Here is a 22959-nt window from a genome sequence, read left to right as displayed (position 1 = left end):
CGTGGGTCGCAAAGGACGCGGTGGCTTCCATGTTGCTCTCTCTCGGATCACTCGCTTTGGGAGAAGTCAGCGTGAGCATCAGCCCTGCGGAGAGCTCCGCGTGATGCGGAATTGAGGCCTTTCGCCAACAGCCACGTGAGTGAGCCATCTCATGGTGAGCTCTCGAGCCTGAGCCAAGCCTTCAGATGATGGCAACACCAGCTGACGTCTTGACTGCAACCTCATGACAGACCTTCAGCCAGAACCACCCAGCTATGCCACTCCAGAATTCCTGAGCCATAGAAAGTGTGGGATAATTTTTGGTGTGCTAAGCTGTTCAATTTTGGAATAATTCTTTATGCATCCATAGATAACCAGGAAAAATACCAAGCTCGGGTGTATGGTACTCAGGGAAGCCTTCTTAGCCCCTCTCCTCTGCCGAAGTTGATCACCCTGTGCCACTTCTGGGCCTTATACACCCCCTATTGCAGCACTCGTCACACGGGACCTGACTTTGATTGCCTTTCTTGCCCTCTAGATTCAGTTCCATGAGGACAGGGCCAGCCATCGCGCAGGCATCAGTAAGCCTTGTAGAATAAAGGAACACAGACAAGAACCGCCTTCGGAGCCAATTCTCATAGGCCTTCTAGCCCAGGCTTCTCCCTTAAACAAAACTCCCAGGCACAGTTGCTGGAAATCATGGATATCATGATGTGTGGGTGGGTCCTGAGGATTTTCTTAATAATCCAACAAAAATCCTGGCACCCACAGATGTCTTTAAAGCGCTAGATGGCAAGTTAGAAGATCTGGATTTTAATTCAAGTCTGCCAACGACCTGTTGAACTTCTCTGAGCTCTGGTTTCCTCATGGACCAAATACCTTAAGGGCTCTTCTAATTCTAAAATTTAATGATTCTATATTTTCAGCTAGCAGTTACTCTGGTTCCATAAAAGGGAAGAAAATAGCTGATAGGCTTAAGCCTTAAAGCATAGCAAGGATTCTCAAACTTGGCTGCATATCAGGAATACTCTCTTTCACACACACACACACACACACACACACACACACACACAGACACACACACACACACAGACACACACACGTGCACGCACCTGGGCCCCACCCTAGACCTTCTGAATCAGCATCTCTGGATCTCTGGAGACAGGGCCAGTGTATCTGTGTTCTTAAATAGTCCCTAAGTGATTTGGATGCACGTCTAGAGCTATGAATCACTAATACAATATGTGGACTAGAGATTCTAAAAATATTTTCTGCCAGCTGGTTGGCTCCATGGTTTATAGGATACAGTACTAATGGGTTTGTTTCCAGAATTATTCACTTTATACGGGGGTATGAGTGGACGAAGCCCATCTTTACTGCTAAAAAGGCAAATCAAGGTATACATGTTACTGCCAGGACTCAGCCCAGCCCGGTCTTTGACCCAACTGCTTAGTGCATTCATTCAGCTGGAGATCAAGCTGTGGGTTATTTTAGCCGACATAGGGTCCAGAACCTTTTTTTATGGGGCGGGGAAGATAGTAATGAACAAGAATTAAGAGCACTGACTTTGAGCCCAACATTTCAGGTTCAAATCCCAGCTCCAGCACTTCCATGCTGAGTGGCTTGGCTGGGTTAGCAAACCTTTCTGAATCTCACCTTCCTGATCTGCAGAAAGAGGATAACTTGCACTACCTTAGAGGAAGGTCGTTCGGATTAAATGATACGATGTATGTAAGACCTTTAGCACAGTATCTGGCCAGAATAAGTGCTCATTAATTAGTAGCACATTATGGCAAAAACAAAATATGGCATTTTTTATCATTAACAGAAACACATTTGTCCAGTGCTTTGTAGATTACAAAGTGCTCTTACATCTTGTATTGAACTCACTCCCCAACCCCACCCCAAAAACCCTGAGGTGGGCAAGGCAGACGCTTTGACCCCATTTTACAGAAAAAGAAACAGAGGCTCAGAGGGATTTGCTGGCTCCAGATCAAACACAAGAAAATGTCAGTGTCTGGATTCAAACTCCGGTGTGATTCCATGAAGATGAATAATTATATATACACACTTGGCAGGCTGAACATCTCGGGGCCATCTGGCTTAACAGGCTGAAGAGGACCGTATTTCTGAGCAGCTTCTTTTTTTAGATGAAAGCGAGATGGAAAAATAAGCTAGCAAACTGCTCTCCCTGGTTTTCAACATTGGTGTGATCTGAGCTCAGCTCTGCCCTCCTTCTAACTCTCAGTGCTACTTGTGTGTGTGGCTCAGAAGTTCGCTCCGGCTGCCGTGGCTGCATTGTCGCTCTGCTCTGGCCCCACAGCTGGGATCTGGGGAAACCAAAAGAAGAGGAAGCAGAGGCAGCTGGAGGCATCTGAGGGCTGGGCGAACCCCAGCTGTTCCGGGGCCGGCTGGGGAGCAGGAGGTGGTGTGGGGCAGAGGGGAGGCATCCTTGCCCCCCACGTCACTCAACAGGAGGATGCTCTTTCCCGCCCAACAGATGGGCCCCGCTCCCGGAATAAAGTGATATAGGGCAGTGCTAAACACAGCACAGACTGGATTTCTCTTGGGGAGCAGGAGGCCAAGAGATCAAATGTTAGTTGAATTTGATTTAATCAAGAAGGCTTTATGGGAGAGGTGGGCCTAAAGCATTGGCGGGATGTGGATTCGCAGAGCCTAGGCGGGGAGGCCCTGCAGGCGAGAGCAGCCCTGTGAGCAAGGGCCCAACTGTCTCCCTGGGGAAAGGGTGGGCACAGGGGACTGTGGAAAAAGAAGAGCCCACGGTAGGAAGCGGAGGACAGGAGGGGAGGGACGAAGCCACACAGAATGAGGAGTGAGGTGAGATTCTACGGGAAGGGGAATCCTGGAGATTCTTGACAACTCAATGACAGGCACGAAATTCCAGGACCAAAGGAACATTGAAGCTGGAGTCAAAAGAGGAACATCCCCCGTCACCTGCTTCCCTCCCCAACAAATTTGAGGTCACAGAGCAAGAGAGGGTGACAGTCAAGAACCCAGGGCTTGTTCTGCATAATCAGTGCTAAAAATAAATAAATTAATTAAAAATAAATGAAAAAAAGAACCCAGGGCTCCAGACAACAGTCTGGTTTTCCTTCCATCAGACCCCCTTGCCGGGCTGGCATATGAATACAGACGTGGTATTTCAGGCAGATCTGGCAGCAGCATGCAGGAGGGAAGGAGAGATCACAGTCTGGGGTGAGCTGACAGAGACTTGAGCCAGAGGGAAAGGACGGGCTGGGTGTGAGAACCACAGAGAGTGAAGGACAGGACGGCTTGGCAGGAAATCTGATAGGCAGTGAGGAGAGAGCTGTGTAGAGGCAATTCATAGCCATTCGCAGGCCTCGGGTTTCCCCTGAGGTCTCTGGCACTTTAGACCCCCTACCCCAGCCAGAGCCAGCCTCTCCTGCAACCCCCCATCCCCGCCCCGCCCTGTGGCCAGCCTTTACACAGAGCTACTCGCTTCTCCCACTGGATATTTTAGGACCTTGAGTTTGCACCTGGTACATAGATGTGTTTGGATGATCAGGTGTGAAATTAAAACCCCAACTAGAACCTAAGAGTGTGGACTCTTTCTGGTAGTAAAGAGAGCCTGCAAGGCTAGAACTAGGGTGGGAATTTTGATTTTTGATGTGGGGAGCAGGGAAATTGGAGCAAAGAGAATGGGAAACTGTCTCTCACCTAGCTCCACCTTGACATGGAGACACAATGGTGGTAGTTGGGTGGCAGTTAGGAGGGTCCACGTGAGGGTGGTAACTGTGAAACGTTAGAAGATGGAATAAGGTCGGGCGCGGTGGCTCACACCTGTAATCCTAGCACTCTGGGAGGCCGAGGAGGGAGGATTGCTTGAGCTCAGGAGTTGGAGACCAGCCTGAGCAAGAGTGAGACCCCATCTCTACTATAAATAGAAAGAAATTAGCCAAAACAACTAAAAACAGAAAAAATTAGCCGGGCACGGTGGCGCATGTCTGTAGTCCCAGCTACTTGGGAGGCTGAGGCAGGAGGATCGCTCGAGCCCAGGAGTTTGAGGTTGCTGTGAGCTAGGCTGACGCCACGGCACTCCAGCCCAGGCAATAGAGTGAGACTCTGTCTCAAAAAAAAAAGAAGATGGAATAAGAACTTAGGCCAAGACCACTGGGCCATTTAGTGCAAGGGTAAATTACATCTAACCTACAAGTATATAAAAAGGACCAAACAAGACCGGCAATAGCTAATGTTTACTAAGCCCTTAATATAGACACTGTGCGAAGCGCTATTAGAATCCTATTAGAATTTCCATTTTACGATTAAGAAAACTGAAGGTCATGGAAGTTAATAAACTAGCATAAAGTCACAGGGCTGTGTTGGAGTTGTCTCATTTCAAAGACTACGTTCTTACTCCCTGACCTCCGTTCCCTGTTTATCAAATTGACCAAGTACCTAGAAACTCAGCTCTCCCCCACAACCCATTTCTCAATAGCGCTGAAGAGATCACTGAAACCCAATGCAGGTCATATAGCAGCTGCTGGAGATTTTGATGTTTTTGAGTCAATCTATCACGAAATTACAGCCCCCACACCCTAACAGTTTGAAGAAATGGGGGGAAAGAGCAAAACCAAGTATGCACATTAGGAACGACAGCACAGTTTTTGATGCTGAAGTTCCAGCTTTGGCAAATTCTTGCTGCAAGAACCTGATGAAATCACTTCTCCAAGCCTGTTTCCTCGTATGTACAATGAGACTCGTGCCACCCGTCCTCTGGGGTCACTGTGAGAAGCACAGAGCTCAGTCTCTGACACACAGTAAGGGCCCAATAAACATTGGCTATTACAGCTATCACCTCCATAATTGTCATTGTGCCATGCAGTTATGGCCAGGGTCACCTGGCCTCTGCACCTGGCTGTGGTGGGACAGAGAGTGGGTTTCCTAATGAGGAGTCCCAAGTATAGAGAACGGCCTTTGTGGTCCCTCTGTCGCTTTGTGTGACTTCTCCAGAAGAAAAAGGGGGCAGATGAAGGTCCCCACAAGGTTGAGACGAGGTGTTGGAGAGCATAATTTGACATTTTGAGAGCCCAGTAGTCTTTCTGATGATGGCCGAGAGGGGCAGCTGTGTCAGGACCCACAGTGGAAAGGGGATCGAGGACTGTGTTGGGGACACAGCAAGAACCCAACCAGCCTTAGCCTGACAAGTCCAGGACCTGGGAGGGATATTTGCTCACCTTCCTTCCTGACAGACCATCCCACGCATAGAAACTTCACAATATACCGCTAGGCCTCCGGGATGGGGAATGAGAAAATGCAGAAGAAACCCAAGACCCAAGATGTCCTCTTTTTGGAAAAGATTCAGCAGTTTATCAGCACATGCCAGTGTGCATCAGAATTACCTTGCTTATCGAAAAGGCATTTTATCTGGTGTCCTTCCATTCCCTGGAAACTGACCAAAAACTAGAATGAAGGACCAAAGGTCTTGGGATACCCTTCCTGAGCAGTCAGAGGAAGGATTACAAAGTCCATGCACTAAAGCCAATGTACTTTAGCTGCAGGACAGACCCTAAAGCCCTCTCTTAGTGACTACCTAGTTTTCCTTTAGACACAGTTTTATACAATGTGGCTGATTTCTCAGTGCATTGCACTTCAGAAGTCACAAACTTGAAGTGAGCAGGGAGGTCAGCTGAGAGGCTGGCACATTAAAGGCAGTAAAGAGTGATGGCTGGCAGCCTGGCCACAGTGAAGACAACATAAACTCTGCACAGCAATCAAAAGAACTGAAAGGGTAGTGGCTGGGGCCACGCAGTGTGGTGCGAACAGCTGTCCACAGCTTCACAGACCAGAGGGCACCGCTTCTCTGACATGAGACCTGGGCACAAATATTTTGGCTCTCTTGGGATGACACGGGATGTTAGCAATGGCCAGATGACATACTTTGGCTTATGAAATGTGAACAGAAATAATGAGCGTCACTTCTGGGCAGAAGCTTTCAGAGCCAGTAGGAGCTTCCTCACGCTTTCTTCTGGCTCCATCACGGTAACCAGCAACACTTCGAGACAGTGGCGACTCCACCAGCCTGGGTCCCAGAGGGAGGATAAACATGACCAGAGCGGAGCCTACAACTGACCCACAGAGGACAAGTAGCATGGGCAAGAAATGAATTTTTGTTGCTTTTTGGGGTTATTACCACCATATAATCTAGTCTAACCTGGCTGGAACATCCCGAAATGTTAAATGAAGTCAGTTCACTTTGATTAAAAAGTATGTGTTAACTTTTTGGAAAATTACCATCCATGATAGTCAATATTATACTTTGTGGCTTGAAGGATAATTTTCAATTACGTGGAAAGTTCACCTGCTCCAATGTTGCTGGGTAAATGAGTCATTACCAGCTCATAACTCAATGGAGGAAAGGGATCCAGTTTCTGTCTTCTTTAAGGAGGCTCCAGGTCTCCTTATTCAGTGGTTTATAAAATATACCTGCATTGGCCAGGCACAGTGGCTCACATCTGTAATCCCAGCACTTTGGGATGTTGAGTCAGGAAGATCACTTGAGGCCAGGAGTTCAAGGCCAGCCTGGGCAACACAGCGAGACCCCATGTGTACAAAAAATAAGAAAAAGTAGCCAGGCATGGTGGCGTGCCCCTTTAGTTCCAGCTACTTGGGAGGCTGAGGCCAAAGGATCACTTGAGCTTGGGAGTTCAAGGTTGCAGCAAGCTATGATCATCCCACTGTACTCCAACCTGGGTGACAGAGCAAGACTCTATCTCAAAAATAAATAAATAAATAATACCTGCATTATTTATGGGGCTAAGGTAGAAGCTGGGTCTCACATGCTACTGCTACCAGAACTGGCCCCTCATCGTTTCTAGAACCAGCCCAAGGGTGGCACACATTCGGGGTTGGCCTAGGGCTGGATCTGTGAGTGCTGGAGGCTCTGGTCCCCATGTGGGGATTGGAAGGCCCCATTATCTATCTGTATGTGCTCTCATAGAAGGAAATCTGTGATGTGTTCTTGAGTAAAAGAGCAAGCCAACAACTTCAGAACTACAGTCTTTTTAAGCATACGTGGCACATTTACAACACTGACCTCACACTGGGCCAATAAGCAAGTTTCAACAAATCTCGAAGGATGGAAACCATATGGGTCATTTTCTCTGACCACAAAGTGATTAAGCTAGAAAATAATAACTATAAGATAACTAGAAAAACTTCATGTTTGGAAAGTAGGAAACATACTTTTAAAAAACCCATGGGTTATACATCCTCTCATTTAATCCTCATAACTATTCATAGGCAGACCCTCATTTTAGAAATGCAGGAACTGAGATTAAAAAGAGAATACAATTTGCTCAAATTTACCCAGTTGGCAGTAGTGGAGCCAGGACTGAAAATCAGGCTACATAACTCTAGAGTTCAGGGCTTTAATGGTATCTTTCTTATGCTCCATATCATGCAATTCATAGATCCTCCCGCAGTCCACAGCCTCAGTTGGATCTGGTGTTTGACCTCTTAGAAAGACCAGCTGTTGGGAGGTGGAGATCCAGTCCCAGCCTGCTTTGGTGGCCCTGATCTTGGACCTGTGGTGTACAGATGCATTTCCCTTTTGCTCTTGCCTTCTCTGGGGTCCCCTACTTGGACTGAGGTGAGAAGTCTTGAGTAACGAGGAGGGGAGTTTCAGGATAATGTTCCCAAACAGCTTTGAACTAGATCCCTTGGAAGACTTCCTTTCCTTTCCAACTTTTTGTCCACATGGGCCCAAGTGGTACATGAACATTGAAAGACAGAAGGAAAAGTCACTTCCAGATGGCTCCCCAGCTTGTTCTAATGCAGATTTAATAGACAGAATATTCCAACATAACATCAGGCAAATGTAAATATTAATAGCATTCATATTATAAATGCAACAGAATGGAAATCTGGTCTGTATCCTGACTTAAATTTGGGATGAGGGCCTCAGAGTCAGAAAACAACTAAAACACCCTGATTCTGAGCAAGTTGGAGGTTCCTAGTATCTGAGGTAAGAGGCAAGACCAAGGTGTTCCTAGACCTCTCTAGGGGCGGCCTCCTGGGTTTTAGCTGACCAAACTACCTCCCTCTTGTGGCAAGGGCCTGTACACAAGGCTGTTTGACACTGTTATTCTGTCTTCCCCACCTTAACCTACTTGTGTTGTTTCCTGTCAAGATACATTTTTAGCAAAGCCCCAAAGACATCCAGAGCGTCTGAGGTACCCCTCTGTACCCCAGCTTCTCTCTCTGTGCTGCGAAACATGCTGTCTGCCCCCTGTGGGCTCACAACTTAGTACTCACTAAATGGCACTGTGTTTCATGTGATTAGAAGACCTGAAAATAAATAGAAAATCTGATAATGGTCCACATCCTGGAGAGCCACCTAAAGTGCTCACACTTCCCCAAGGGGCCCTGGGGAGGCAGAAGGTGGAGAGGTAGGGAGAGACAGTGCCAGGCGGGCTAAAGTCCCTGAAGGCTGGGATTTTCGCTCCGTCCTCTGCCTCCATCTCTTCCACGAAAGAGGCAACGCTCAATGCTGGTCTCAACATGCAGGCTTCACAGGGCTGGCTCCACCCCACTGCTAGTTCCCCATACCCTCAGGCTCAAGTCCCAGAAAGTCAGTTCACCAATCAGTAAGTGATCCTAGTTCTAAGTGATCCTAGTTTAAGATCAACAAGTCCAAGATCAAAGTACCCAGTTATCCAATCAGCAGTGTGATTATATCCTCTTAATCTGTGAAAAAGTATCATGTTGACCGCGCCCTGATAGCAGGTTTGGGGTGCCCCTGGGCAGTCCCCAGATGGAAACTCAGCTCAAGTGACCTTTTGCAAATGCCCAGCTGTGCCTACAGGCTGGACAGATGGTGTGGGGCCCCTGGTGTGAGTGATGGTCCAATGCCTTCAATGAGATTGTTCCATTGATCATAGTTCTCTTGTAGGTCTGAATGGGAAAAAAACAGAAAAATTAGACAAATCATTGTAAGGTTAGGTCAAAGAGTAGCTATCAGAGATTTAGTGGGTCACCTAGAGAGAGGAGCACCTGCAATACCAAAAGGACTGGTTATAGTGGTTTTGATGGTGGTGGCAGTAATGACAACTACTATTTATCCAGTGCCTTTATACACGTGCTTTATACTACAAATGACTGACTTAATCCATAACAACTCAGTAATGATAACAATAACAGAGAGTCACAATTATCGAAGGAGAATTAATTCTAGGGATTGTGCTAGATGCTTTACATTCACGGTTTTGTTTAATTATCACAATGTCCCTATGAGCTAAGTACTGTTACTGGCTCTATTTTATAGCTGAGGAAACTGAGGCTCAGGGAAGCTACCTGGGTCATGACAGCTGGTAAGTAGTAATGAAGAAATCAAACCCAGGTCAGAAAGGCAGAGAAAATGAAAAGTCTACTTGGAGGATCAAGGAGATTGCTAAGCAAGACAAGGACCCTGGTACCCCAGCCAGTGGATGCAAATCCAGTGCCACCTTGGTGAAGGGAAGAAGCAACAAGGTGGCACCATCGTGAAGCAGCATAACACCAGACATGACTCAAGAGCTGACCCTGGCATCATGGGCAGATGGGTCTAATTAGGTGGCAGGAACAGGCAGAAAGGGTCTAAGCCCTTGGGCCGAGGGAGTAGGGCACAGCTAAGCAGTCAAATGATGTCCTTCCTCAGAACCAACAGACCCTGGGACAGAAGGCAGGGACCACTCTCATTGATCTTTAGGTCCCCAGTGCCCTGACAGGAACCTGGCATGGGAAAGGTCCTCGACACATAAGTACTACAGAGTCATTAATTCAAAAAATATTGGACACACTCACTATGTGCCATACTCTGTTCTTGGAGCTAAAAATATATCCACGAACGAAACAGAAACCCCTATCCTCAGAGAGCTCATAGTCCAGTGGGCAGAGACAGACAATAAACATGAGAAACGATACAGGATGTGAAAAGGGGATAAGTGCTAAGGAAAAAAAAAAACAGAGTCGGATAAGGGAAGTGGTGGTGGTGGCTGGGTGTGGGGTGAAGGGAGGAAAGGAGGGTACAATGTTTTAAAAGGGGTGGTCAGCTGGACAGGGTGGCTCACACCTATAATCCCAGCATTTTGGGAGGCCAGGGCAGGAGGATCACTTGAGGCCAGGAGTTCAAGACCATCTTAGGCAACATAGAGAGACCTTGTCTCTACAAAAATTTAAAAAATTATCTGGGCGTGGTGGTGCATGCCTACAGTCCTAGCTACTCAGGAGGCTGAGGCAGGAGGATCACTTGAGCCCATGAGTTCAAGGCTGCAGTGAGCTATGATCATGCCAGCCTGGGTGACAGAGTGAGACTCTGTCTATAAAAAATAAATAAACGAATAAATAAAAAGGCGGGTCAGGGTGGGCCTCCCTGAGAAGGTGAGATTTGAGCCAAGACTTGAAGAAGGTGGGAGGGAGCCACGTGACTATCTGGGAGGAATGTCGCAGGCCGAGGAAGCAGTGTGCCTGGAGCACTGGAGCTCACCTGGTGACAGTGAGGTGAGCCAAGGGAAGAACAGTGGGAAAGGAGGCCGGAAGGGTCTGAAGGGCCACATCACATAGGACAATGGACTCTGGCTTTGACTTTCAAGGAAACTGGGAGCTACTGGAGAACTGTGAGCAGAGGAGTGACAAGATCTGACTTAACTTCCTAAAAAGATTACTCTGGCTGCTCTATTAAGAAAATACCATTGGAGGAGGTGAGAGAGGTGGCAGCTGGGAGACGAGTTAGCAAACTATTGCGGTAATTTGGGTGAGAGATGACTCAGACAGGATGGTGGCTGTGGGGGTGGTGACAAGTAATTAGATTCCATATTTTTTTTTGTGGTTTTTTTGAGATAGGATCTCACTCTCTCACCTAGGCTGGAGTGCAGTACAACCTCATAATAGCTCAGTGCAACCTCAAACTCCTGGGCTCAAGCGATCCTCTCCTCACCTCAGCCTCCCAGGTAGCTGGGACTACAGGTGTGCACCACCATGCCTGGCTAATTTAAAAAAAAATTTTTTTTTTTTTTCCGTAGAGACAGAGTCTCACTATGTTGCCCAGGCTGGTCTCAAACTCCTGGCCTCAAACAATCCTCCTGCCTCAGTCTCCCAAAGTGCTGGGATTACAGGCATGAGCTATCGTGTCCAGCCTTAGATTCCATACATGTTCTGAAGGCAGAGCCAATAGGCTTGTCTGACGGAATGGATGGGCAGTGTGGGAGAAGAGACAAGGATGAAGACTGACCTGAGTAACTGGAAGGACGGCGTTGCTATCAACTAAGCAGGGAAAGAGCGCAATAGAAATTGGTTTCATTTGCAATGTCTGTATTAGGTGTCCTGGTAGAGACGCTGAGTAGGTTAGCAGAGGGTTAGATAAAGCTGATGTTGGTGGCATTCGATCCAGGAAAAGAGGTCCAAGCACTGAGCCCCGGAAGGAGCAAAGCAGATGGAAGAGGAACAGGCATCGAGGCGGGGGAAAATCCCATGTGGTGTCTGGGAAGGGAAGACGGGGACTCCCAGAGGACGGCGTTGGCAACTCCATCAGAAGCTGTTGCGGGTGCCAGGAAGATGAGCGCGGAGAACTGACTGTGGGAGCTGGCGTTGTGAGGGGCTTCAGAGACCCAACGGTGCAGCTTGGATGGAGAGCAGTGGGCGAAAGGCTGACTGGCGGGGAGTGAGAGAGAACGGGAAGAGAGGGGTTAGAAAGAGTGAAGAGACATTCCTTTGGGCAGCTTTGCTGTGTCGGGAACACCGAAAGGAGGGAACACTGAGGTCAAGAGAGATTTTTCTTTTAAGATAAGAGAAACTTCAGCATGAAATGAGCCAGTAGAGAGGGAAGAACTGATGATCTAAAGTGAAGAGGAAAAATCGCTGGCGCTGTCACCTCAAGCAGAGAGAGGATGGATGGCGCGGAGGGGCGGGTCCTGGTCAAACTGCAGGGAAAGCTGTCTACACGAGAAGGGGAGACACGGTGCTGGGAATCTGAGGAAGTGCTGGCGGCTTCCATCTTCTCAGTAAAATGGCAGGCAAAGTTAACTAGCTGAGAGACAGGATAAGGGAAGAGGTGTTAGAGGTTTGAGCAGAGAGGAGAAGGTGTGAAACGGTTTTTGAGGAGACTCGAGAGAAGATGCGTAGGTGGAGACAGGAGCCGCATGTAGTTAATATTAAGCAAACACCAATCTTTTTTTTTTTTTTTTTTGAGCCAGAGTCTCACTGTGTTGCCCAGGCTAGAGTCCCGTGGCGTCATCCTAGCTCACAGCAACCTCAAACTCCTGGGCTCAAGTGATCCTCCTGCCTCAGCCTCCCGAGTAGCTGGGACTACAGGCATGTGCCACCATGCCCGGCTCATTTTTTCCATATATTCTTAGTTGTCCAATTAATTTCTTTCTAATTTTAGTAGAGACGGGGTCTCGCTCTTGCTCAGGCTGGTTTCGAACTCCTGAGCTCAAACAATCCGCCCGCCTCGGCCTCCCAGAGAGCTAGGATTACAGGCGTGAGCCACTGCGCCCGGCCGCAAACACCAATCTTAACAGAAGATACTATCCCTGTATCAGCAGAATAAGCACTCTCAGAGGAGTAGAGGTTCAGCTGAGCCACCCACAGTCTATTTTAGTTTCCCATGTGACAATATATTATGTAGCCACGGAAAAGCTTTTCTCTCTTTTTAAAGCTAATTATGGGCCAGGCGCGGTGGCTCACGCCTGTAATTCTAGCATTCGGGAGGCCGAGGTGGGAGAATTGCTTGAGCTCAGGAGTTCAAGACCAGCCTGAGCAAGAGCGAGACCCTGTCTCTACCAAAAATAGAAAAATTAGCCAGACACAGTGGCGCCCACCTGTAGCACTGACTACTCGGGAGGCTGAAGCAGAGGGATCCCTTGAGTCCAGGAGTTTGAGTTTGCAGCGACCTATCATGATGCTACAGCACTCTACCCAGGGTGGCAGAGCAAGACTCTTTCTAAAAAATTAATAAATAAAATAAAATAAGAAATGAAGCTAATTATTGCTGGGTGTGGTGGCTCATGCCTGTAATTCCAGACCTTTGGAAGGCCGAGGCAGGAGGATGGCTTCAGGCCAGGAGTTTCAGAGCGGCCTGGGTAATACAGCAAGACCCTGTCTCTACAAAAAATTTTAAAAAATAATTAGCCGGTATGGTGGCACACGCCTGTAGTCCCAGCTACTCAGGAGACTGAGGCAAGGGGATCGTTTGAGCTCAGGAGTTTGAGGCTGCAGTGAGCTATGATTGTGCCACTGCACTCCAGCCTGGGTAACAGAGCGAGACCTGCCTCTTAAAAAAAAAAAAAGCTAATTAGGCCTTTTTTCAGACTATCTTGTCTCTTATCTAACCTGGCTTACTGTAAGAGCCTCTTACCTGAGCTCTCTGCCTCTTACTTGCCTCCACATGCAGCCAGACTGCAAATACAAGCCTAATCATGACGTTCTCCTGCTCAGAACCCACCAAGGCCTCCTTATAGCCACGGAACAAAATTCAAACTTACTTTAGCAAATACATAGGCTTCTACAGCTGGCTTTTCCACTTCTTTGTCTTTCAGCGACTTACTGTCCTGAGCTCCAGATATACTAAACAGTTTCCCAAAACTGACCAGGCCCACTTGAGCCTTTGTGCCTTCTGTTGAGAAGAGACTTGGCCCTTCCATGCTTGTGAACCCTCCTCATTCTTTTTTTTTTTTTTTTTTAAGAAAGAGTCTCACTCTGTTGCCCTGGCTAGAGTGCAGTGGCATCATCATAGCTCACAGCAACCTCAAATTTCTGGGCTCAAGTGATTCTCCTGCCTCGGCCTCCCGAGTAGCTGGGACTACAGATATATGCTACTACGCTGGGCTAATTTCTCTATTTTTTATAGAGACCAGGTCTTACTTTTATTCATGCTGGTCTTGAACTCCTGGCCTCAAGCAATCCTCCCATCTCGACCTCCCAGAGTGCTACAATTATAGGCGTGAGCCACCACACCCAGCACATCTATTAAAATTAAAGGCAAGTGTTGTCTAGGAAGCCTCCCCTTTCCAGGCTCTTCTTCTCCTCCTGTCAGAGCACCTGTCCTCTGTGTCTCCCTAAAACTGAGTGCATACTGTGGTCATGGAACTTATCCCTCTGAATTGTCATCAGAGTCACCGACAGTATAGCACAGCAATTAAGCTCATGGGCTTTGGAACTGCACAGCTTGGGTTGCATATTGGCTTTGCTGCTTAATAACCAGACAACCCTGATCAAATTACCTAAATTTTCTCTCATCCAAGTACTAACCAGGCCCGATCCTGCTTAGCTTCCAAGATCAGATAAGATCGGGCACGTTCAGGGTGGTATGGCCGTAGACAAACTACCTAAATTTTCTAAGCTTCAGTATCCTCATCCATAAAATGGAGTTAATAATAAGAGTGCCTACTGGAAAGGACTGTTTCTAGGATTACATATGATAATATATCTACAGTACTTAGCAGAAGGCTTGGCATAAAGTAAGTCTTCAGCAATCTTCCTACAGTCTAAGTCTCTCCAACCTTCCATGTCCTCTTCTGCTGGTCTCCAGCAATCAATACTTTAGCTCATTAGGCACTGCTATTGAAGGAAGCCCAATCATGCTATCGTAGGCTCCCCTATCATCTTTAATCTTAAACTCTTACATGATGTGGAGCCCAAGAGGAAACAGGGAAAGTGGGCCGAGGACCATGTAGTCAGGTGCCATTAAAGTCTTTTTTTTTTTTTTTCTTTTGGGAGACAGAGTCTCACTCTGTTGCCCGAGCTAGAGTGCTGTGGTGTCAGCCTAGCTCACAGCAACCTCAAACTCCTGGGCTCAAGCGATCCTCCTGCTTCGGCCTCCCAGAGTGCTAGGATTACAGGCCTGAGCCACCGCGCCGGGCCCATTAAAGTCTTAAGACATGGATCCATTCCCCTCCTACCAAGTGAGAAGAAAGATGCCCCAAGGTCTCTATTGACCCTCAGGTCTCTAAATCCAGGCTGGAATAATGGCTCACGATATGCAAGATGAAAGAAACAGGTATAAATATAAAGATGCAAATTTAGGTTCAAAAAGTCAATACATTCATTATAGGACAGATATGTTTCAAAAGCAATCTCGAGCTGGGCGTGGGGGTGCGCCTATAGTCCCAGCTACCCAGGAGGCTAAGGTGGGAGGATCTCTTGCACCCAGGAGTTTAAAGCTGTAGTGAGCCATGACTGTGCCTGTAAATAGCTGCTGCACTCCAACCTGGGTAACACAGTGAGACCCCATCTTAAAAAAAAAAAAAAAAGCAAACTCAATCCAAAACAAATTTGTTGTGTACTTGTGGGAAATGTGAACGCACTCAGGTTAGAAGTCTCGTGTCCAGAGGACAGAGATGACTGTCCCACCATACCAGGTACTCCATCCAGCACGTCATGTTCAAGTCAGGACACCACACTTTGAAAGGGGCACCGAAAAACACGGCATCCAAAGGAAGGGGATGACAAATGGCCACACAGGGAACTGAACAGGGAACACATGGAGGTACCATGGACATTTAGCCTAATGAACAGAAAACTCAGAGAGGACATCATAGGGGACTTCACATATGTAAAGAGCTACCAGGTGCCCTCTGAGGCTTCTCTGGGTAGCTCTTGAGGGGTTAACCAGGGAAAGTGGTGGGAGAGTTACAAAGTATCAGCTCTTGCTCTTAGGTTAGAGTTAGGTCAGACCTTAGACATTCCAGCAAGCCCGGCTTCCTTCTGATGGAAAGTGCCCCGTGCACAGCACCTGCTGAGGGACCAGTCTCACGCAGATAATGCTAGCCTCCTTCATGCTCCCTGGGTCAAGAAGGGAGATCTGGTCGAGAGGTGGGCAGTGGGCTGTGATGTGCTGGCAAAGATGGGTAGATACAATCAAATTGTCTCTCTTGGGAATTTGGTCTAGGAAATCCAAAAAGTATACGGCAACAAGCAACGGGAGCTGAAGATGAAAGGAAGCCACAGGGTGGAGGGAACAAGCCGTGAGTGGTTAAAGCCAAGTGATGTCATGAGGAAGTAGAAACTGAATAAACAGATGCTATCTGCGAAAGAAAAGACAGAGCAGAAGAAAACATGGCGAATGGAACAACGAGAAAGAGATATGTTGGGAGGCCAAGGCGGGCGGATTGTTTGAGCTCAGGAGTTCGAGACCAGCCTGAGCAAGAGCGAGACCCCGTCTCTACTAAAATTAGAAAGAAATTAATTGGACAACTAAAAATATATAGAAAAAATTAGCCGGGCATGGTGGCGCATGCCTGTAGTCCCAGCTACTTGGGAGGCTGAGGCAGGAGGATCGCTTGAGCCCAGGAGTTTGAGGTTGCTGTGAGCTACGCTGACGCCACGGCACTCTAGCCAGGGCAACAGAGTGAGACTCTGTCTCAATAAAAAAAAAAAATAAAAAAAATAAATAAATCAACTCTTAAAACCATCCAAGTTTCCAGTGGTGGATAGGGCCTAATCGTGTGGCAGGGAAGGCAACAGAGGACATCTCCTTTGGATGGAGGCTGGACCAGGGACCTCTGGAGGTCTTGCCCTTTAGCTAGTCTGTGGCTTATGATATTAGTCATAATCCTTCCACACTTTGTTTCTTTAAAACACTTCCATAATGTAGCCCAGTATCATCATAACTTCCCCCACAATGCAGGTAAGATGAGTGATGAGTCTGGATTAGGACAGAGGTGGTGGAGTAGAGAGAGGTGAATGTTCCACGTACAGTACAGAAACCAAGGTTTAGAGAGGTTAAATGACTAGGCCAAGGTCATTCTGCTGGTAAGACAGAGTCAGGGTCTCCACACTTTCAATTAAGTGTTTTTTTCTATAATTCTATGTAACTCCTCACTTAGGTTTTCATTTGCCATAAATCTCCCACGTCCCAGACCTGTCAGTGCAGACCACTGTGTTGCAGGGAAACCTAAGGGACCCCACTGCTGCTCCATGGCCCTGGTTCTCCCCTTACCGAGGTGCTTCTGCAGGAAGGCCAGCATGGCCTGCACCACAACCTCCTGCCCTTTGTAGGGGTCCAGGCTCCCACGGTTCTGACTGGAGAAGAATTTACCGATCAAGTTGCCAGTCACAAAAGCAAAGTCAGTTTGACTCCGATGAACAGAACCACTAGAGGAAAAGAAAAACAACTTGTAGGGTCTGGAGGCGAGGGCATACAGGTATTTGTTAAGCATCTACTATGTACAAGGTGCTCTCCATGCATTATCACCCTTCATTTTCACGGCAACCTTGTGAGGGAAGTATTTCCCCGTTTGACAGAATCTGAGGAGAGAAATGTACTGCCCAAGGCAGCTTTTGAACCGGAATGTGCCTGGCTTCAAAGCTGGCTCAAGCCCTAGAGAGACCACAGTGCCCGACAGTGCAGGGAAAATGCTGAACCAGCTGGAGCGGGGATGGGGCGGGAGGCGAGGTCTGCAGCACCTGCCATTCCTAGGCTATTATAACCTGTTACGCCCTGGCTTTACTCAGTGACTTTTGCACTTTCACACAACATATTAGCTCCTTCTTCAGAACTGCACCACACCGTAAACAGGGAAGAGGAACAACTTGCCTTTACTTAAATAATCAGAAAAGTGAGGGTGAGTGCATGTAAAGGGGGATTTCTGAGCTAGAACTTAGGTCTTTTGACACTAAGTATATTTAATTTGCAGGCGAAAAGCTCACTAGGTTCATTTTGGGCTAAATCACTCATAACTATATTTGCTAGCTGATTCAATGAGGGAAAGAAAATCTAAATGCTAAAGTATTTGTCCAATATCATGCAGAAAAACTGACTTTTAAAAAATGCATTATTTAAGGCATACAAATAATATATTGGATACTTGAGTATCCTGCAGTAGTGCATTGCCGGTAGTTAAATCCCCTTTGTGTGCCCCTTCCTGCCTGGGCCCCCCTCCTTTCCCTCCTGAACTAGGAGGACCTAGGGAAAAGTCCAAGTCCTGCTCTGCTGCCATCACATCAAACCGAAAGGGGAGGGGACGGCGTGGGCCAAGATGAGTGAGGGAGGGAGGGAACCACTTTCCAGCGGACACCTAGCATTCAAGGGCTCTGGATTTGGCATTTCAACTACCTCAGTGAAGGTCCATGGCATGCAGTCACTTGTCATTTTGCTGAAACAGGAGCTGGGGTCCCTGAAGCCTGTGTGCTCTTAGGCTCGAGTGCAGGGTGGGGGCAAATCAGTGAGAGCTCGGCTGTGCGCCTGGAGCTCACCACAACCGCCTACATATGGCACATTTCTGAAAGCCACTAACAATGGTTTTACTCTGTGCAAAATGGCTCCCAAAAGACAAGCAACCAACGGTGCTGGTGATGAAAGCAAAGAGAAGGTGGTTTCTCTTGGCCAGAATATAGATAGTTCATGGGAAAAAACATAAGTTAGCATGATCTGTGGATTTAGGTATTCCTGAAGGTCTCTAAACATCTATCTGGTGAATGTCAAGGGTCTACTGTATCCACACTGTTCAAAAGACTCAATAAAATTCCCAAATGAGGCCAGCGATCTCTTGAACCCACCCAGACCCACACTCTTTCCTCTCCAACACGCAATCCTACAATACCCCTTTCCCAGAAAGCACCAGGTAAGTCATGTCATAAAGTCACATAAACTACTGAAGAAATCACTGTAGGTGGAGCTGAGTGGAGAAGAGGGACAGATAGGAAATCTAAAGGAATTAAGATTTTGAAATTCAGAAGTATTTAGTTATTCTATTAATAGAAAGTTCTAGATATTCCAGAAGAAATTAAGGGAGCCACAGCTGAGTAGAAAAACGGGGAGGACACTGGGATTATGACCTGGGGGTTTACTCACAGGACAGTTATGATCCTGGACTGTTCATGCTGGGCACATATCTTCTTCATCAAATTGACACTCTCCACTGTCTGGAATTTCTCAGCATTGATAAAGAACACAGGTCCTCGGGCATTGGGGTAAAAGTCACGTTCCAGAGGAAACATCCAAGCATCGAGAGCCACAGCACACCTGGAACAGGACCAGACATTTGGAACTGCCACGCAGAAACCCAGGAAGAATAATCAGGGTGGGAGGAAAAGGGCAGAGTTCTTCCCTCTGGTGGGCTAAACGGGCTCAGAAAGCCCGTTAAGATCTTGGATATGGATCACTTTTACCTGTCACCAAAGATCCTTCTAGATTTTAAACTCCCTAAGAGTAAGGACCAGATCTCCTCCTTCTCCTGGATCTACTCTCAGGTGACTGACTCGAGTTCCAAAGAATGGCATTTCATTCATCTAATCATTGATTTGGCATTCACTGAGTACCTACTATGTGCTTAGCCCTGTGCTTCAGATACAGAAATAAATGACAAGAGTTCTTGCTCTCAAGGAGCTCCCAGTCCAGCAGGAAGACAGAATAGACAAGGTAACAAATAAGCAGTGCCCTGATTGCACAGGTGCTATGTGAGATCAGGAAAAGCCACGTTGCTGCCAAGAGCAAAACTACGTCATAAAGGCAAAACTATGGCCCTAAGCTTCAGCCACCTCCCCACCCCCAACCTCCAAAATGCTTCTCCAGTCTTCTCCATCTCAGTAAGGAGCAATCCTTTTCCACTCAAATAACAGATACACAAATGAAAAACATGATTTCCTCTCTTTCCTTCACCTCATACATCACCAAGTCCTGAAAACTGTACAACACATCCTGACTTCATTCACTTGGCTCCATCCTCATGCAATTCCATTATCTCTGACCTGACTCTGAAACCGCCTCCTTCTCACTAGCCTCCAGGTTTTCAGTCTTGTCCTGCTATAATCCATTCCTCACACAGTAGCCGGAGGGATCTTTTAAAATGTAAACAAGATTGATTTTTCTTTGCTTAAAATCCTTCAATGGTTTCCCATTACATTTAGAACAAAATCTACTCTTCCTTACCCTGGCCAAAAGGCCCCGTGATGTGGCCCCTGCTTATCTCTCTGATTGTATCTTAAGTGTCCCCCTCCCTTCCCCCCACACCAACACAGTGAGCTTCTCTCCACCTCAGGGACTTTGCATGAGCTGTTCCTGCAGCTGGAATGATCTTCAAGACCTTTACGTGCCTTGCTTCTTTGCCTTTCTGGTCTTGGCTTAAGTTACTTTCCCTGAGAAGTCTCCAGATACTCTAACATATTAGCGTGTTTTATTTTCTTCATTTCGCTTGGTGATGGGGATTTTATTATCTGTTGGCTTGTTTACTAGTCCGTCTCCTCCCACAATAACATAATTCCATGAACTCAGAGATCCTGTTTTCTCATTCCCTGCTGAATCCCCAGCCCTGCAAACAGTGCCTAGAACATTACACTTGCGTGACGAATACTTGCTGAATGAATGGATGGTGTGTGGGGCTAACAGCAGCAGCATCACCTGGAAACTCACCGAAATTGGGTCTCCTTGGCCAAAGCCAGAATAGCTGTGGCCCCCCCAAATGAATGTCCCATCACAGCCACGCGGCTCATGTCGATGCTGCCCTGAGGAAAATGGAGAACTTAGCCAAGTCAGAAACTCGGGACTGCTTTTTTAGGAATTCATCAGAGGTAAGGGGAAGAAATAGTGAAGCAATGAGGCCACAGGCACAAGAGAGTGGGTGAGCCCACCAAAACTACACTATTAAGAACCTCATCCCTACTGGAGAGCAGCCAGTCAGGCAACCCTTACACTGAACAGCCTTCTGTAGGCAGGAGTTCTGAGAACCATGTTTCTCATCTTTATTTCTGTAATCTTGCCTAACAACACCTGGACTGGGGTAGACATCCAAATATCTATGAATAAATAAATAGATAGACTGGGCACAGTGGCTCAGCCTATAATCCCAGTGCTTTGGGGGGCTGAGGTCGCTAGAGGCCAGGAGTTCAAGACTAGCCTGGGCTGCATAGTGAGACCCCAGTCTCTACAAAAAATTTTTAAAAATTAGGTGGGCCTGGTAGTATGCACCTATAGTCCTAGCTACGACCACACGAATGCACTCCAGCCTGAGCAATAGAGCAAAACCCTGTCTCTAAATAGATAGACAGATAGATAGATAGATACATAGATAGAAATTGTCAGATCCCACACCGACTCATCAGTCTATGAGCATGTCACAAATAAGAGCTGCCTCCATCCTCTAGAACCCCTGCCTCATAAATTGGTCGGAGGGGATGACACATGGGCCGAGCTGAGGGTAGAATGGGGGAGCTCCTGCTGCCCATCCACTTTGCTCTGGAGCAAGGACTGCGTGTGTGGAAATGAACTAAGGCTCTACTTCCTCTCTGGATATCTGTCCTGATTTGTATTCAAAGCCCAAAGGAAGAGAGAGTGAGTCTGCACCCTCTAACATGCTCTGCAAGTATCTATTTCTGCTTGTCCCCAGAAGCCTCAGGGCTTGGTTATATAAAAACCCACTGGAGCTGCTGGCTAAGGGGCTTGGGAACTCTCCAGGCCTTGCTGCCCGGCCTCTGCCCTGAGCCCTGTTCTCTCTGCTACGCTGTTTCTTTCTATCCCAAGGCTTTACATTAATACCTAAATTTTCTCTCTCCGCTCATACTTTCAGATCAACAATTTGGTTGGATGGCCTCGTCAGCTTTTTTATTTTATAGCTGACAATATTCTTATACCTCTAACATCAGAAGTATACAGAAGTCTCCCACATACCCCATTTATTTCCACATGGCTGCCAACTTCCTGCTCCCAAACAGGTAACAGTTCCTTACATGTCCTTGTAGAGATTGCTTACACACACATAAACAAACATGAATATATACTCTCCCCTCTTTTTAAACAAGTAGTTCTGTATCTTACTTTTTTTTTTTTTTTTTGGGACAGAGTTTCACTGTCTTGCCTGGGCTAGAGTGCCGTGGCGTCAGCCTAGTTCACAGCAACCTCAAACTCCTGGGCTCAAGCGATCCTCCTGCCTCAGCCTCCCAGGTAGCTGGGACTACAGGCACGCGCCACCATGCCTGGCTAATTTTTTCTATTTTTAGTTGTCTGGCCAATTTCTTTCTATTTTTAGTAGAGACGGGGTCTCACTCTTGCTCAGGCTGGTCTCGAACTCCTAAGCGCAAACGATCTGCCCGCCTCAGCCTCCCAGAGTGTTAGGATTACAGGCATGAGCCACCACCTGGCCTGTATCTTACTTTTTAACATAACAATGTTAGTACATAAAGAACTTTCTCATCCTTTTTTACAGCTATATTTGATTTCACCCTGATACAGACAGCTAGCTAATCACCAAATCTGTCCTTTTCCTTCCTGGACCTGGACATCTAACTGCTGGGAAATAGTCTAGCTGTGGCCTTGTGACAGAGTCCTGGCCAATAGAATGTGAGCAAAAGTGACATCTCCGCTTCCAGGCCTGGTCCATAAAAACTCTCTTGTACAAACCTCCACTCCCTTTCCCAGTCCATTGGCTTAAGGTAAACAGCAGATTAATGAAAGATGGTGGAGCCACATACGAAAGGAGCCTGGATCCTTGGGTGACCTCTTGCTCAGGAGCACTCATTTTGGACTTTATGTAGGAGAGAAATATTTCTTTTGTACCTGAATGTTTATCACAGCACAATTCACAATTGCAAAAATATGGAATCAACCTAAGTGCCCATCAACTGAGGAGTGGATAAAGAAAATGTGGTATATATTAATATATAGCATGGAGTACTACTCAGTCATAAAAAGGAATGAAATAACGTCTTTTGCTGCAACTTGGATGGAACTGGAGATCATTATCCTAAGTGAAGTATCTCAGGGATGGAAAAAGCAATACCCCATGTTCTCACTTATAAGTGGGAGCTAAATAAGGGATATATATGGTCATAAAGTGGTGTAACGGACATTGAAAACTAAGAAGGGGGAGTGTGTAGGGGAGTGAGGGATAAAAAGCTACCTATTGGGTACAATGTACACTATATTCTGGTGACCAGTACACTGAAAGCCCTGACTTGAGGATGATACAATCCATCTATGCCACAAAAAACACTTATCCCACGAATTTTTTTGAAATAATAAAAAAACTTAAA

General features: G+C 47.0%; 1 protein-coding gene across 3 annotated transcripts in view; it reads right to left on the bottom strand.

Annotated features, from left to right (window-relative positions):
- Positions 1-7279: 7279 nt before the first annotated feature.
- PAFAH2 (platelet-activating factor acetylhydrolase 2, 40kDa) overlaps positions 7280-22959 on the bottom strand; it is a 32489-nt gene continuing 16809 nt past the window's right edge. For all 3 annotated transcript variants that reach the window (XM_012646022.1, XM_012646024.1, XM_012646023.1), the window contains 4 exons: positions 20345-20436; positions 18788-18958; positions 16934-17088; positions 7280-8913 (listed from right to left, as the gene is read on the bottom strand). In XM_012646022.1, coding sequence (XP_012501476.1) covers positions 8819-8913; positions 16934-17088; positions 18788-18958; positions 20345-20436 — 513 coding nt within the window. In that variant the 3' untranslated portion in view covers positions 7280-8818. The remainder of the gene's footprint in view (positions 8914-16933; positions 17089-18787; positions 18959-20344; positions 20437-22959) is intronic.

Source organism: Propithecus coquereli, unplaced genomic scaffold (genome assembly GCF_000956105.1).
Source record: "Propithecus coquereli isolate 6110/MARCELLA unplaced genomic scaffold, Pcoq_1.0 Scaffold239, whole genome shotgun sequence".
NCBI classification, from domain to species: domain Eukaryota; kingdom Metazoa; phylum Chordata; class Mammalia; order Primates; family Indriidae; genus Propithecus; species Propithecus coquereli.
This window is presented reverse-complemented; position numbering and strand designations above follow the sequence as displayed.